This window comes from Lathamus discolor, chromosome 6, assembly GCF_037157495.1.
Source record: "Lathamus discolor isolate bLatDis1 chromosome 6, bLatDis1.hap1, whole genome shotgun sequence".
NCBI lineage: Eukaryota > Metazoa > Chordata > Aves > Psittaciformes > Psittacidae > Lathamus > Lathamus discolor.
Genome location: NC_088889.1, coordinates 46,138,504 through 46,156,353, shown reverse-complemented (window position 1 = coordinate 46,156,353; position 17,850 = coordinate 46,138,504). Strand labels below are relative to the sequence as shown.

Below are 17,850 nucleotides of genomic sequence, written 5' to 3'. Positions count from 1 at the left end.
TGTGTGGTCCTTTCTGGCCCTGTGTTCCCATCTAATTTTCTTTTGCCCCTTGAAAGGCTATTGAGCAAAAAAGCACAAGCTCCTACCAGCAATGATTGTTATGCCTGTGTGCGTGTGTAATCCATTCTGAAAAACCCTTACACAAATAGTAAATCTGGAAAAATCTCGGTGTAGAAGTCCTGACAGGCTAAACTGAGTGTAGAAAAAAACCCCAAACCCTAAATTTTAAAAATCCCCAGACTGATATAAGGTTCCAGGACTAGTCCTTGTAGGTAAAGTCAAAAGAGGTCTCTCAGTTCAGCTTGTTTGCCCCAGTAGCATTTAGATTGAAGGAATTATTCTGCTCCTGAAGTTCTGCATAGAAGTTGCCACTGCCCAGTTAACCAGTGTGAAAATACCATGGAAAATAAATTATTAAACTATACTGTTATTACTAACTTGCCAGCTCCAGAGAAACAAATGCAGCCACATTTACATATGTGTCCATCTGTCTGTTTTTACACTTTATGTCTTCAGCCAGTGGGTGAAATTGTTTTAATCCAAGCTGCAGTCTGATTTTTTTCTTCCTTTTTTTTTTTTTTTTTCCCCTGCTGATATTTTTCTCTGTGTGTATGTTATTTGTAGATGGACAGGCATATTCTTGACAGTAGCTAGTTCTTAATTGTCCTTCTAAGTAACCTCTATCTGGCCACGGTAGTTTTAACTGGAGTAAGCAGCAGAGTTCTCCATGGATAATTTTTGTTAGTTAGCAGATTGTTACCATCTCAATGTTGCTGAAATCCCTAATCTCAGGTCAACGTGAAGCTGCAGTGGTTACAATCCTGTTGCCTGATGCAGTGTGAATGGAAGTGCTTTCTGTCAGAAACATGTGGTCTCTTCAGTGGAGAGCCTGAGTAAATCCTGTGTAAATAGAGGGAGGCTAACAAAGGATGAGCCCCTGCAGCTCAGAGCATTTGGAGCCATTTGGAGGCTGAATTTGCTAAATGCTGCTTATACCGCCTGAAAAGTTGAAGAGAAAGGAGCATAAAATCCCTTCTTTTTTCTCTTTCTGCTCCTACCCTGGGGGGAGGGTGTTAAGGGCCAGGGAAGCCTGAGGTAAGCCTATGAAGATTGTTTTTTCAGTGCTCTTTTGAGTGTGAAAAAGGTGGCATGGGTCACTGTCCCCTCTTTAATGTCGGAAAACCCACACAGTTAGTAAATGTTGCATGTAAACTAAAGCATTTCATCCCTTCTCCTGCACTCCACGGCAGTGGGCCATGAACTAGTCACTTGAAAATCGCAGAAAAATTTCACTTCAACATGTCCGGACAGTTTAGCACAGCAGGAACGTAAGAGAGATCAGCAATTAGCAGGTTGCTTTACTGTTCCCCTTGTCTGCATTGGACCACTTTTTTCACCTGATGCGAAAAAATGTTGGATTACAACGAACAAGCCACAAACTTCCTGGCTGTATAGAAGAGCTTAAAATTTAAACTGCCATTTATTAGTTCTCTCTTTAAAAACTAGAAAAATACGTTGTTGGCTTTTGAATTTAATCCCTAAGAATTCTCGATTCACTTCACAAATAAACACAAGCTTTAAACACAGACAATTAAAGGCACAAAAATCCAGGCTTTCTTTCTGTTTGGGTTTTTGTTGGTATTTTTTTACAGGGAAATAGTAAAAGGGGAAATGTGAAACATTACAGTTCTGCAAATAATTTTGGAAGATGTGAATCACCAATTTTATAGCATGTGTAGCTATAACAGTAACATAGCTGGAACGTCATTCCTACCTTTAAGTAAATAATAAAATATTTGCAAATACCTTTCTGAAAATAAGATAAATTAGTGATTATAGAAGGGTACCTATCCAGAAATAGAAAAGGATCAGTTTTTATTCCGTCACTTGTTGTAAATACACTTTAGATACCAGATACCATGCAACTCTTCAAGCCTCTAGCACATATTGCCAGATGGCAATAGGGACTTGCTGCTGACTGGCTAACTATGCTAAAATGTGATTAGATCAAGTAGAATAGCTTTTTAGGTGAGGTGTCTGATAGTGGCTTCAGTTCTTTTCCTTTTATTCCTATTTGAATTTACAATAGTTATTAATGCTTGGACTGTGTGAAATTTGTACATCATCTTCACAGTAACAGCTCAGTGCAAGTGCTGGATTATACTCTGGAAAGAAAAAGATCTTGCAAAAGAACAGCAGAGAGAGGGCCAGGTCTTCATCTCCTCCCTGCCTCAGAGGGCAAAAGAATATCATCTTATGTAGTAAGAGAGGTGGCAGTGCTATATGTCTGAAGTCTTCCTGAACCTTCCAGTGCACCAGTGTCCAACGTTACTTTCTCTCCAAGATGCTCACTGAAACATGATATACCACGATGAGACATGTTTGGTGCTCCAGAGACACAAAAAGGGAGAGGCTGATTACAGCAGCTCACTTGAGGACACCCTGTTCCAGGATGGGGCAAGTGATGACTGAGCATACGGGCTAACCTAAGACGCCTCGACAGCTTCTCATGGCTTCTTTCCTTCTGCAGTCAAGTGATTCAGAAAAACCAGCACATGTACTGGCAGAGAACTGCTGAAGATGGCACAGCTCTAAGCTGAGATGCCTGCTTGAACTGTTTGTGGTTTTCAAAACCCCAGGTTTGCCACCCGTAAGCTGTCCAAACTCAGTTTCCCCAGGCAGTAAGACACAGTAGAAAAACATTGCTTCTGGGGTGTGAGGGAACTAAGTCAACTTCCATGAACAGGGACCATTAAAAGGAGGGAAAAAACCCCAAACCCAAACCCATAGCCAGCACTTCTTCATTCGAAGACTTGTGATCTTCTGAAGCTGGAAGGCTAAAAAGCCTGGTGATGTTAACAGGGAGGAATGGAGATAAGGAGTTCTTCTGAAGGGTCTTTGATTCTGGAGCTGACCTTCCCTCACTATTAGTCCTCCCTACAGCACAGACAGTCTTACCTTCAAAACATATTCAAACACTTCTCTTTCCAGCTTTTTGGCAGTGGTAATTAACCAGATTTTTAAGATTTTTCTCTGCTGGTGATGTGGATCATTTACTAAGCTGAACATCCTTATTAATAACGATTTACAATACTTATGTGACCAGATGGACGCATTATAAGTACAAACAAATAATTGCAAATGTGACTATAAGCTGCATGCCGATTCTCTTCTTTGTTTTGCATTCATATCTACATATTCTACTCATCAAAATACTGGACTGAAAGATTGTTGAGTAGTTTACTTAAGATCAGCATAGTGCACTGCAGCTTTCCTTTTCAGAATCCTTTAACTTCACTTTCATATTGCTTGCACTACTCATAGGAAAAATGATGAAGTGTCTTGTCTCACCCTCGTTTTAGATACCCCTGCTCTTCTGTCTTTTCCTTTAGCATGGTGAAACATAAAGCTGTAAGGGACCTCTGACAGTGAAGGAACTCAAATACTGGTTCCCAAAATGTAGTATTCCAGAAATAATTTTTCTTACTGCTCTGCTTGTTATGATGGTAATAGGAATAGAGTTTGAATCTGGGCTTCTGTACTTTGACCTGATTGAGTTATCCTTTTCAGTTACCATCTTGCATAGATTAGGAATTTGTTATTCATCCTGTTCACAAATAGTGAAAAACTAGATGAGCGTCTTATAAACAGCAGTTGCTTAATCTTTTGCTGGGGCCTTACTCTGTGAGGAACACAAAGACTAGGGTTGAGATAATAGTGGTAGTGTGGAGGACTGTCAAAGAGGAATTCAATAAGGTTGGACAGGCCTTCTGTAGGATTGGACTCTGTTTCCTGAAAAGTCCTCAGTTATGTGAGCATTGGTGTCAAGAAGCTAGACTGTCCAAGGTAATCAGTTTGTAGCAAGTTAAATTTGAAATTATGATGCAATGGCAACCCTGCTCTAACTGGTTATTTGGTATTTTTAAGATAAGAGGTAGTCTCCTTTGCTTTCAATGTAAAATAGTTTATCTTGTGGGAAGAAACCCTCAAAATGTGCTAAGTATCTGCACACAGAGATTGTGTGGAAGTCCAACTTCCCCAACTTCCCACTGTGTAAAGAAGACTTGCATCTTCAGCATCCTCTGCAAAACCTTCTGCTAGAAGAGACGGTCTTTAAGGAATCCTCTGTGGGTCACTTTGCAAAGGAACTTCATCTAAACTCTCTCCATCTCTTACAGGGGTTATTGAGACTACTATACAGCATTGACATAATCTGAAACAAGCCGGGTAATATGCGTAATTCTCTACTGGCTTGCATACTGCACAGTCATTGACACCTCCACAAAGAGTGCCACTCAAGAATTCTCCACTTTCCTTGAACAGTGATAGGGTTTTGCTATCACTTGTACTCTTTGCACAAGAATAAATGAGTGAACAGTGTGCAAAGCAGGAGAAAGTCACCTTTTTTTTTTTTTTCTTTTGCTGCTGTGTGAAAGACAGTGTCTGTGGGCCAAAATCTAGACTTCATTTCACCACTAGAAAACTGGGATAATTGTGCTTATATAGTTGCAATTTCCATACAAATTAGGATTTGACTCTACTCTTCTTACAAATTACCATCCAAATCAGAATATGAACAGTTCACATGAGCAGAATCAGTTGTAAGGATGGTTTAAATGATTTAAATTTAGATTCCTTCATACAGCAGTTAAAAACATAGTTGATCCATTCTGCCATAGCGTGACTTTCAAGTCAGTTCACTTTATTTCACTTCTGATAATTTTGTTTTCTTTATTTCAAGTAAGTTGTGTTTACTTGGATACAGCAGACTAGGATCAGTCCCTCTATATCCAAAAAGCAAATCACGCCATCTTGAAAAATCTGTTATGGGCTACTTCTATGATTTCTTGCCACTAGAAACAGTAACCATTAGTGTGAGTAGTTGTAGTCCTATTAAAGACACTACAATACAAATTAACAGGATAGTGTCTGTAGTTCACCAAGAGCAACAAATCTTGCTGTGTTTATCTTTTGAGGTCATTTGGAGGTACAATATTTGAATTTTCTTTCCTGAGGTTATGGAATAGATTGGGGAAGCACCGATTCATCATTGAGTAAGGTGGGAAGGCAATGGGAGCTTCAGCTGAATTTTCCTCTCTTAGGCTGCTACTGGCTTTTTAAAACCAGTATATTATGAAACCTCTCCAAAAGGTCTCAACACTGATTTAGCATGTAAGTGCCTCCTGCTGAGGATGCTCACAAACGGGAAAGTGTGTATATGCAGACAAACAAGAATTTGTCCATTCAGAGAGCGAACAAATGCTTCTGTGATGCCAAAGGGTGGTGCAGAGCAGAAGTTTCGCAGGTCCGTGCATCCTGTGCATGCACACATAGCTTATACATAAAGAGACAAAGATATCTTTATCTGCACGACAGATAGACAAACAGACTGACTGACTTCAAACTTGCACTTTCAGTAGGGATTTTTTTCCCCCCATCTCTGGGTACTGCTTTTCAAAATTGCCTGAGGCTACAGCACAGCACCTCAGATCCCCAAGGCCCATTGCCTGGCTCCTAATAGCCACTCTCCATCTGTGTCACATGAACAGCTGATGAGATAGCTCCAGTGTCTGTATTTTGGAGAGCATATCCACCCAGGTTAAAATGCTGGGGTTGCCAAGGAGCAGTCAGAAGCCATTAGTGTTTGTGAGAATTTGCCTTGCAGCAGTTCCTTGGCATAGTGGAAAGTGTATGTGTATGTGTGTGTGTGTGCGCGCGCTCGCGCGAGTGTGTGTGTGAGAGAGAGACAGAGAGGGGTAGGGTGGAATATGGCGGGGGGTGGTGTACAGAGCAATGGATAGGAGTGCTTTCTAAATAACCAACATCTTGCAAAAGTGAACAGTTGGTTACAGCATTTAGGGCTTCCATAATCTCTTCGATTAGTTTGCTGTGATTCGAGTCTCCTTTCTCTATATTTAACAGAAACAAACAGAAAAAAATAAAAAAAAAGAAAAAAAAGCAGCATGAGAAAGAGAGCAGTGACTTCAGGGTCTTGCTCTGGTGTTTGGGCAGATGGAAAGGAGCTGCTCTGCCTTGGGGCAGGGTGGTTGTAATGAAGTGGCCTGTCAGTCTGTAAATAGTGAGGGTCATCTCTTCCATGTGATGGAGGGTATCACATTGCAGTGAAAATGGAAATGTCAATAAAATTAATCTGCCAGCTCTTTTCTGTGGCTTTTTCTGTCTCTCTGGTCCAAAAGGGTTGGTTTTTCAAAGGGGAGGCAGTGGAAGAAGGGTGATCTGGCACAGGAGGGAAGATGGAGCTGAAATGCAAGTTTTGAAGCAAATGGACTGTATGTAGCAGCAATGTATTTTGTTTAGTAACACTATAGAGCTAGACAAAGCTATAGGAATTAGCTCATGAATCTATAGCATTCCTCAGGAAGCTATGGAGCGTCTAGCTCAGGCTACATTGAGCACAGAGTTTATTGTTTTAGGCTTTCTTGGACAAGGTTTTTACTTAGCATGGGATTTATGGCATTTACTGCTAATGAATGTCTATTCTTAAATTACAAAAACCACCGTCTCAGCACAATTCCCAGATGTCCTTCCAGGACCTCAGCTTCTTAAACACCAGCAGGGAGCATAAACTCTCCACTTCTCTGTTTTCCTCTTTCGTGTGGCTCCGGGCTAATGATGTGTAAGGAAAACACAGCAATCTATAAAGTCTCAGTGCTGTCCCAGTATTCTTCATTTATTTTGCATTTGATTATGCCACAAGTCGGATCTTGTTTCTTTCCTTTTTTTAAAGTTATTAGTTCAAATATTAATGTAGGAATATGGCATATATTGCTGCTCTTGATTGATGCCTTCCCAAAAACAGGAAGACGTGCTCGTATGAATTTTAAGAAAGTAGGGGTCCTGCAATGCCTTGCCAGAAGAGTTTTTCAGATACATAATTTAGATGCCCTCCAGGCAGGCTTTCAAGGCATTTTTGCTGGAGGGCAAGAAAAAATAACTATGACTGTTAAAAGTAAATGATTTTTGCTAATGCACAATTAATGCCAGGGAAAAGCACAGAAGAGAAAGATGTTGATGGAAAGTTCTGATTAAGTGAGAGCTCTACCTTGATGTGCATCTTTTTTTTTACTTTTTTTTTTTTCAATGATAATAATCACTGATGCAGAGATGTCGAAGTTTTCATGTCATGCAAATGCTGTATGCAGGGTCATACTAGGTGTACGTGTTTGTGTGTGTGTATGTATGTGTTGGGAGGTGATGGTTATGGGGAGGGGTTCATCTGACAGTGTGTTATGTGCACTGAACGGTGACATGGTTACTGCCACCTCTGCAGAGGGCCTCAAATATATAAACTACAGAACATTTAACTTGATTACTTATAGTACGTATTCAGAATGGTTGTAGGGATGCATTTACAGTGAATGGGTTTTCTTGTGGCAGGTTTTTCCACATTGAATCCCATAATTGACAAAGAGCTATTGCACTATGTCAAGCACACAATTTAATTGAATTAATTATATATGCATGTGTGAAACACAAAATTAGTATTTGGAGAGACATGGTTTCTAATTTTTACTTATATGTATCAGCACTTGTATATAATGAGAAACTGTATGTGTCTGATCTAGCAGATCAAAATAAGACTGTAGTAGTGTCTTGGTAATTAATAATACTTTTTGGCTTCTATATTTTGTTCATTAAACCGTCTCCTTCCTGTTTTTCCCTTTGTTGTAGGAGACGGTTTAGACAACAGCGTAGCCTCACCTGGTACAGGGGATGATGATGACCCAGACAAGGACAAAAAGCGTCAGAAGAAAAGAGGCATTTTCCCCAAAGTAGCAACAAATATCATGAGAGCATGGCTTTTCCAGCATCTCACAGTAAGTGGTGCCCAAAATCAAAATAGATTTCTATTCATGTGCCTAATGAGGTTTATTCATCGTTATTAGAAATCAGTTGTCCCCATAATTTTTGGACCATTATTAAGGCTCAATTATTGCTGCTTAATTTTTTTTTCTTTTCTTTTTTTTCTTGGCTCTTGGAATCATGACAAATCTGAAAGAAATCCTATAAATATATATGTTTATCTACACACATACATGCCTATAGAGAGAAAGAGGGATAGTACAAAGCCTTAGCATGGAACACCACTTACATATAAAGTAACCATTTTTTGCTTTGAACTATTAAAAACGTTTCTAAGGACAAAAAAGAGGGTTTCTCCTTTAGCATTTATAAAACTCTGCCTTCCTTATTCTTTATTGCTGGCCTCTGCCTGCAAAATCTTCACATGTATCTGGTGGAAGACAGAGCCCCAGTCGTTGTGTGCTGAAATACACTGTGAATGTTAGAGAAGCCAACATAGCAACTTGCAAACTTGTCATTGTTACTTTTTGTGAGAAATACAGAAGGCTTACATGTTCCTTAATTCTCCTGTTGCATAACAGATACAATAAACACCTTTTTAGCTTCTCTGTAAGTCCATTATGTAAAAAAACTAGCCATATTCACATTTGGGGGAGAGAGATTAAATATGTGAAAAAGCAATGCTTTCTGTGGGCTATCTTTGTCATCCCACTTGCATTTGGGATTATGTGTTGGTGTTCCGTTGACTATTATAGCTTCACTTAGGCATCAAAACACTGTTCCACCCAGTAGCACTCTTTGTAGTTTACTTCATGTGGGAAATAATGGAAACTGGTAAAATTATCGATTGATTTTCTTCTTCCTCTCACTGTAAAATTGTTTCTCACTTGCAAAGGCTTAAAATGCTAACTGTTATTAACTACCCCTTCTTCTACCAAAGTTTTATAAATTTCCACAGTAGCTGATGTTGGTTACAGTGTAATGATTTCAGGGCAAGGTACCCGATTTATTTATGATAGGGACTATCGAACTGCTCTGCTAGCAGCACAGCTAAAGGGGGGAGCAATAGATCCACATTTCTAAACCATCATTTTGATGTAAGGACATTAGTAGCAAACTAAGGTGCATTGATCTGGCCTGTGGGGTCAGGATTAGCTGAAATAGCCAGTGTCTCTGCTGGAGTAGTGGTTATTCCTGCCTCCCAGCTATGGCCATTTCAAAGGTCAGGTGCCCTGTACCCACTTGGCTCAGAGGAATTAGACAGAACATGAGTCTCTGGGCTGATTACTTAACCAAAGACAAAATAATGAGTCCTAAGCAAATACTGACTAATTGAAAGGGCTGTAAATCCATTACATATTGGTCAGGGATAATCAGGAGTATTTAATCACTTTTATCTATTCAGAAGCACTGAAGCTGCAACAGCAAAGCCCTGAACCTTGCCATGTGCTTATTATTCTCATCATTATCAAAATTACTTCACAGCTGTTCTTTGCTACATCACCTCAGCTGGAGATTTACTAACCTGTAAAATGTTTTTAATTTGGAAGTCGAGTGAGTGTGAGTGGAGGGTTTTTCATTTAGCTGTAGGATATCTTTGGTGGAGTAGTACAGGCAGACAGCAAAAAGGGCCACAGATAAACCGGTTTGTTTTGTACATGTCTCTGTGCTAATTCCATTTCCTCTCATGAAATTTGTGATACCTTGTTTTTCTCTCCCTGCCTTCCTTTCTCATGTGCTTATTGAAAGCATTCGACACGTACTAACAGCCAACTGCCTCTCACTTCTCTTGAGGAAAGTCCTCCTGGTTTTTTGAAATCCCTTTTACTTGATTCCACCCTCTCTCTCTTGACCCTCTTCATCCTGCATGAATTGAGGAAATTTGCCATCACTGGTGAGGATGGTCTCACAAAAAATCAAATTAAATGAACACAAAAAGCCCCAAACCTTTTACCGTCCAAGCTTTAATGAGTTTGCAGGTGTTGAAAGATTTACTGTGCTGTAATTCTCAGACCTGCAAACTGATAATGGAGACCCCTGACCAGTGCAATGTAAATTCAGAGAGATTCTTGCCATAAACACATGCAGGGAGGAAGAGAACTCCTTTCTTTTAAAGATCTTGCATTTTTTCTCAAATTAGCTTGTCCATTCAAAGAGCAATGCTGTCTGAGCCAGAACGGGGGAATCTGTGATGTACAATTTTATTGTTTCAAGTAAATATCTTTACAATGGCAGTCCATGATTCAATGTACATTCCTTCATTACTACTCTAACCTTATTTCAGATTGGTTTGTTCCTCTTTTGTGCTGTATGACCTGTTCTTGTATTACAATAATCCCCTGATGTACCCTTTTTTCTTTCTCTCTCTTTTTTTTTTTTTTTTTTAAAGAAACTAATTGAATTATCTCATTATTTTAATTTGTTAAGCAAATGTATTTTACATCTCAGGATGTGTTCTTAAAGAAGGAGCTGCTTAGGCTTTGCCCCCTGAATGGCCCATTGGTACATTTTGACATTCATGCATTCATTAAGGGGAGGAACATAAAAGAGCTCTGGCTGTATTTTTTTTTCAAACACCCAACCAGCACGGAGCAACTTTTCCATAAGCCACAGGGGTCTCTCTACATATGTTCTCAACTGCAAGCCATTGTCACCTATTCTGAATACCTCAAAAGGACAAATAAAATACTAAAGACCAACTGTAGCAATTGTTAGCTGTTAGTTTCAATATGACAAAAATCATTAACCTCTGGTGTCCCTGGAAGGAAAGGCAGTGGCAGTCCATCTCTTATGGCACGGATTAAACTTGAAATTCCTTTAGACTGTCAAATTCAAAGAGAGTAACTTAGTTCTGACTAACTGTATTTATTTATGATTTTAAATAAAATGCTACTTTTTTCCCTTATTCAATCAGTTTGCAAACTGCTAAGGTAGCCAATGTTAAAAATTGAATTGCCTAAGTGTTTTTTTTTTTTGAAGAGACAGGCACTCGAACTCTGATGTAGAATGAATATATCTGACAGGCTGTGTCCTTCAAAACAATTTCTAACCCCTATCACAGCTTCCATTTTGCAGTAACTTTAATTATATTTGAAATAGGATACACATACATGTTTTTATTGTTGGAAATTAAATGCAAGGAGTAGGAGCTTCTCACGTGTTCTCATTTGCTTACTGAACTCTGTCTTACATTTGGAATTACAACGGTACCAGAAGATGAAAGATCTGAGGATGAATTGGTTGGAAATGTGTATGCTTTTTCTGGATAATATCCAGTGTTTAAGAAAGTAGAGGAAATCCTAGTCTGGTAGTATAAGCTTTTCAATAGTACATAAAGATTACGACATCAGAAAGGTAAACCTGACATTAAGGCTGTTTTTATTTGAGTTCAAAGGTGGTTAAAGAAAAGAAACAGCAAGAAATCTGACCCAAGCCGAGAGTTTATTCATAGCTTTGGAATACTCCTTTTCCTCTATGCCAAGGAGTCCTTAGTACACTCAATTAGCCTCTCAGACATCTCTGCTTTCCTCCCTCAAGTGCTCCCCTATTTGCCCTGCAAAGAACATATTTGATCACAAAGTGAAAACAGGAAGTGCTCAAATGTATAGACACCTCGAGCTTACACCAATGTTGAGATTAGGATTTCTTACCAGCAACTATACACAGCAGCCCCACCCCCTCCTCCCATGTCCTTTTGAAGGATGGAGGACCTTTAAAATGTATGTACATAATCAGAAAAGAACAAAGTTATAAAGGAAGCAATTATACCGCTCTATGGACTTGTACCACTGGTAGTTCGTTGTTTTCTGTAGCATAGTGTATCAAGGACTACTCTTTTGCTACAGTCAATATTTTCCCCCCTTCTTTTACAGAGCTAGTAGAACAGAGACATGTTTATTCTTTGACATTTACCTGGAGTCATGCCATTTGTTGAAATTCTATTTTTGTTGTTTCTTTTGTTACAGTATGTAAGAAGATCTATATCTTAATGAAAGGTACCAGATATACCAAAGGTAGCCTGCAAACTAAACCTTTTTTATGACAGTGCCAGATTCCTAACTGATGATGACTGAGGTTGCTCCCCTGAAGTCAGTGGAGTTGAGCTGGGTTTTTGCTTTATTTGCTAGCTGAAATTCTGTCTCCTAACATTTGTTTGAACAGTGTCATCTTCACCCGATCTCCACAATCTTCTGGCTGAAATCTTGCTTTTTACATAGTCCCTTGTAGATTTTGGGTTGATCTGCTTTGGTGTCAGGCTAGAGTAAATTCTACTGGGAAGTGTTAAAATTAATCTGCCACAGCTTCTGTACTTACCTGAATTAATTTTCTTAACTTGTCATATTCAGGTGTCCAGATTGAATGATATGAATAGTCTTACTGAAACAGATAATACTTTTTTCCTGCTGTATTTATGTGGGTGTATCTGAGAATATAATGGTTCTCTCATATTTTGATGAATGGCTTACCAAGCCTTTTATACAGTGCTGCTATTTTATTTATTCGTTAGATTTGATTCTAGAGATGAATGTCATCAACCAAAGTCAATCTTGGAGCAAGCTTTCAAAACAGTTGTAACCATCCAACCTTCACAAATATCTCCTCCCATATCATGATTTTAGGAATGAAATCTAAAGGAGGGTTAGGAACATTGCTTGCTATTGCGGTCCACACTGAACAGCTTACTTTCATACCAAAGAGTAGACCAGCTTTCCTCAGAGTCGGCCTCTAGGAAAAGTGTTCTTCACATTGTTGGTTTTGCCGTACTTTAAAAAACCAAACCAAAAAACCAACCCCAAAAATACAACAGACCTTTGTCCAGTTAAAATGGTGGAAAGGCAGCTGGGAGACGAAGAAGACACAGGAATGTGAAGACAATTTTAACACATATGTTGGACTGCATTGTAATGTGCTAGACACTCCCAGGGTACACTGAGGAGATGGACGATGTCCTCAATTCTCCTGTAAAACACCCTGCATGTGGGTTCACCTGGCTGCCATTCTGCTTCACTGTACCATGGAGTCAGAGAATAGGAGGAGCCCAAGGTACAGTTTTATTCCAGGTCTGCTTTTTAGCCAGGGTGACTGTGTCCTGAATTTGCAGCCAGGTAACAAATTGCCCGCTGATGTAGGATAGACATTTCAGACTGTGCAAACACCGTCCAGCTAGAAACATGCCCTGAAAAATAATATTGCCCTCATTTTTCAGCTGGATAAACTTTGTGAGTAGAGGTTAAATGATTTCATCCTATTGCTAAAGAAAAATCAGTATCTGAATGTTAAACTCCCCTGACCTGTGGTCCTGTGGTCCTCAAGGTGATAGAGCTGCGTGTCTTTGTACCCCAAAATTGCTCTTGTCACCCACCAGAAGAGCTAGTGGCTGCTGTTCACATTTGTTGTTGTTGCTGGTGGTAGTGTAGCCCTGCCGAATGTCACAGGCATTCCCCTCTTATCCTGCCTGCCTGTGGTATGGCATCACCAGACTGGACAGAATAAAACTGGAAATCTTTCTCAAAATGCCACTTCTGATCCCAGGCTGAAATGTTTCATCCTCTAAGTGCTCGTAGTCCTTGGCCATGAAATCAGTCCCAGAAATTTAGTAACAGACCAAATGTTCATATACCTTTTAAACGCCACAGTCTTAAAAGAGCTGAAATGAGGTGGGGGTGGGGCTTTGTTTGTTTTAAAAATGGAATCTGAGATTAGATCTGACATTTCTACATCCACCCCCTACAGAAGAGGGAACCCGGGGTCATGGGGTGTGTGGGCCTCAAAAGCTAGCTTTGTCTAGGAGTGGTTAATCTAATCATTGTTACATAGACATCTGTTATTTCTTCTGAAAAATTGATGCTTTTGTGACACAATGATCCATCTATTTAGTACAACAGCCTGAGTAATTAAATTAAAAAAGGAATATTTTTGCAGGAGCATGTATTATAAAACTGCCATACCTCCTTGTACCAGCAACAAGGCTGGAGAGAAGGAGAGGGAAAGCAGGCGAGGAGTACTTTAAGCCCTGCATTGTTTTCTGCTGGCTGGGGGAAAACATCTGTGAATTGTTTGAACTGAACCTTAGCAGGGACTGTCTGAATCTGTGTCATCTCTGTTTAATTTCAGGAAATGATGTCACAGTGCATTAAATAACAATGCTGCGTGATTTATTTTTACTTGTACATGCTGTCCTAAGCATTTTGGTTATATGGAAGTGTTTCCAATTAAGTGCAAGCTTTCAGGTTTAAAAAATATACTCAGTAATGCTTTTTTTTTTTTTTTTTTGGGGGGGTTATCGGTATGGAAAGACTGGGTATTTTAGGGGGTCATCAAGGTTCAGGGCTGTTGGAGGGCTCTGGGCCCATTTGTCATGTGCTTATTTGTAGTTGGGACTGGATGTCAGCTCTCTCGTCACCCATGGCAACCTCTAGGACCGTGGGTTTGCTACAAAGCCTGTCTGGGGGAGAAAAATACCTAAATATTCTGAACCGATCTGTCAAAAGACCTATTAGATAGTTATAGCCAGGCCTACATACTGTAGCTTCTGCCTCGATCAAACTTTCTGCACTCCCCCTTCTTCTGCAGAAGAATAGAGGACATAAGTCAATTCTGTCTGCCATCTGTCGCCTCTCTCCCTGCTCCTCAAATTAAAGAGACAGTCCGAAATTTAAATAATTGGCTACAATCACAGGAAGCCTGCCTGGAAATTATTACATGTGCATTCAGGGTTGGGGGTTTTTATGACTTCTCATTTTATTTTGAAGGGGGGAATCTTTATTGTACTTCTTTGGAGATCAAAATATGTTGTGTGTTTCAGCTTCAAAAATAGCATTCTGAGAAATATTGGATTTGCAGTGTCACCAAGTTGTTATCTAATAAGATTCCAAGTTATATATAGGGTGAAATTCACACACACACGCGTACACACACCCCCCAGACAATCCCCACATTGTGAATCCTGCATAGGACGAACAAATGAAACACAACACCCTTCCCCTCTGGTTTTCCCTTCCCCTTCTTTCCCTTTCCCTCCTCAAATCCCTGGCAGGCTGAGAGGCTGCAGCATAGTCCTTTCACAGCTCTACCAGGATGACTTAGGCTCTTGAGCCTGCCTAATGTCCTTTTCCAGGCCTGCTATACCAGTTTTTCACACTGCTCTGTCTGATGTTAGCTAGTTATGCTCTACCTTCACCTCTCCTTTCTCTATTTTTTTTTTAACCGCCCTGCCCGGTTTTACCTCCTCCTCATCAACAGGCAACACGTGTCAGTACTGCAGTAATGTGAATTTCATTCATGTGGCATAGGAGGTCAGCCATTGCCAAGCCATCAGATAACATGGCTAGATGTTACTTCCCAATTTGGTATTTTACCTGCCATTTTCAAGCAGGGAATTACTGAGAACAGAGTGTAACGAGAAACATGTGCCTGATTTTAGTTGAGGCTTGATTAAAAAGCCGCAGCTGAGCAGGCTGAATGTGGTCTTGCAAAAGATAGCATCAGCCACTGGTGTTTTCTGGTTGTTATTGTCAGATTACAAAGCTTTGTGGAGTCAATATAGGAAATAAATGAAAAGAAAAGAAGAAAGAATACCAAAGTCCAAGTAATGAATTCCTTAAAAGAATTGAAACAAGGAAGTAGTAGTGACAATAATTCATTTATATAAAGTTGTGACTTTGAGGCTCACAGGGTAAAAGGGGGTTTAGCTAAAGCATATGCAAATATAAATAACGGTTAAACTCTCTGAAAAATTGCACTAATACATGTTGTGCATTGCAGTCTTTGAAAATCAAGATCACTCAAATAGAGGTGAGAATTTTTTCAAGTATCTTCAAGTTCCACTATTTAAAACAGTTGTCATTAGAAAAATTGTAGCTCCTACCTTTCTCTATAGTGTGTGTACATGAGTATATGTATATATAAAATATATTTTTAGGGAAAAAGCAATTGCTCTTGTTTGTGCAAAGTGATACTGCCTCTCAGTTTTGCCTCAGGACATGTTTATTCAAGACCTTCCTTTCAAGACCCATGAGCAGAGTAATTGGTTTCAAAGAAGTTTTTTGTAAAATTGAAGTTATACTGAAAAAACCCAAAACCTTATTTCTGCCAACAGTTCCACAACTGTTAAGAAGTGGAGATGTGGATTCTTATTGTTGCTTAATGAAAAGTAGTTTATGGCAGACAATATTACTTATGGTGTGGAGTTTGCCTTGAGTTAGGATACTTAGAATACTGTGCATTACATACTTTAGAGTAGATAGATTGACAGCAGTCATTTCTAGTATCCAAAGCAATCATTGGCATCTTTAAAGATTTATTATTGTCTTTAGAGCATAATGGCAATACAGTTTTTATGCTTTGAGATTTGCTATTTTTATTATTAACTGCTAGCCCCAAATCTGCCAGCACTAATTTCAGTTGTTTTGTCTAATACTGGATGATAGGTTGTCAACTCACTGTTTAATGCCATAAAGATTTTTTTAAATCTTGGTTTTACCTTTTTTTGTGATGGCAGTTCAAAACATGTATTTTATTTATAGAGTTTACTGCTTATGTCCATAAAAGGTTTAACAACTCATGTCATACTCTTACAGTCTCAGCACATTGAATCAGTGATCAAGTAAATAGCAGCAAACAGTTTAGTGTTTAAAAAAGAAATCTGCATATATTAATTTGCTTAATGCTATAGAAATTTGGCTATCACCTGGATAAAGCTTTTATTTCGTCTGAGGTACATTTCAAAGTGGCAGCTTGATATTCTAGTGTGGATATACTGTGGAAATACTATCTGACTAAACTACACGGCAATGGTAAAGCTCCTATTCACTTTCTTAATGTATACTAAGTATACAAAAGGAATAGATTTTTTGTAAGATCATGGCCTAGTCTAGACTACTTTGGAGCTTGTTATGTCAATTCAAAAAGCCCCAAAGACAATGTGATCTGCATTTTCAGTTGACATTCTGTGAACATATATAGATCTTTATAAAAGCAGTCTCTTTTTTACCAGGTAGGATAAAAAAATGCAGGTTTAATTTCTCTGTGTTCAAATATTTGCAGATAATTCACAGATTAGTACCTAATAGTGTGCACCATTCTCAGACCTGCTTCCATTAATTCTAGTGGAACTCTGGTCCCTTTAAAAAGGCTAGACAAAATGAAGCAGTGAAATCATAATGGGAGACAGAGTTTTGCGTCTTAGTATGTGTTAAACACGATAGACATTTTATCCACAGATTATACTTACCAAGTCTTTCAAGGATCCCCTGTTCTATGGTAGAAAGACAAGTTTATTGAGTGCTCAGCTATCTGTCACATTCTCTGGTGGCTGAACCCTCACTATTGTCCCCAGGATGCCTTAGCACAAGTGAGCTCTGGCAGGCGTGGGGAGATTTCAGTTCAGTTTCTAGCTGTGACCATGGCAAAACACCATGCCTCAGTTTCTCTCTTTAAACAGTATGGCATAATGATGGTGTCTGCTTTTAGGAGTGCTTTTGTTATTTACAGATGAAAAACTCTGTGTGAGACCTGTGTCTTATACTTAGCATCAGCTGAATTACAGAGGATTGCACTTCTGTTGTGGTTTTATCCTGCTGCTGAACTAGCATGACAGACATGCAATGCTTGTACAAATACTTGAACTTCTGTAGGCTTTGAAAGTCCAGGGTCTTTTTCCTTTTATGAGGGAGCATTTAATGTAAAATTAAGAGCGTTATGCTCTTTCTGGTTTGCACTGAAGATGACAGCATTTGATTGTTGCAAGCTACTTTAGCTCAAGTGGTTCCTGCTTGAGTTATTTTTTTTGTTTGTTAGGTCCTTTCCTTGCTAGTGGCCTGAAGTGGTGATTATTGCATGCAAATGGCATCAAATATCTTTCCCAGAAAGCAGCAACAGAAAGAACCTTGGACACCAACTTCTGGCCTAGGGGCAAGAGTCAGAATGAGGGTAGTGCAACAGTATTAACAAATGCATCTTTGTACTTCAAGGAGTGACTAGTGGATATTTCCCTCCTCAACAGCCTAGGGAGTTTCCTGATGTTCA

General features: G+C 39.3%; 1 protein-coding gene across 8 annotated transcripts in view; it reads left to right on the top strand.

Moving 5' to 3' along the window:
- The window catches only part of MEIS2 (Meis homeobox 2), a 174,255-nt gene that overhangs the window by 45,421 nt on the left and 110,984 nt on the right, over positions 1-17,850 (top strand). For all 8 annotated transcript variants that reach the window (XM_065686595.1, XM_065686594.1, XM_065686589.1 and 5 more), the window contains one exon: positions 7,693-7,838. In XM_065686595.1, the coding sequence (XP_065542667.1) occupies positions 7,693-7,838 (146 nt within the window). The remainder of the gene's footprint in view (positions 1-7,692; positions 7,839-17,850) is intronic.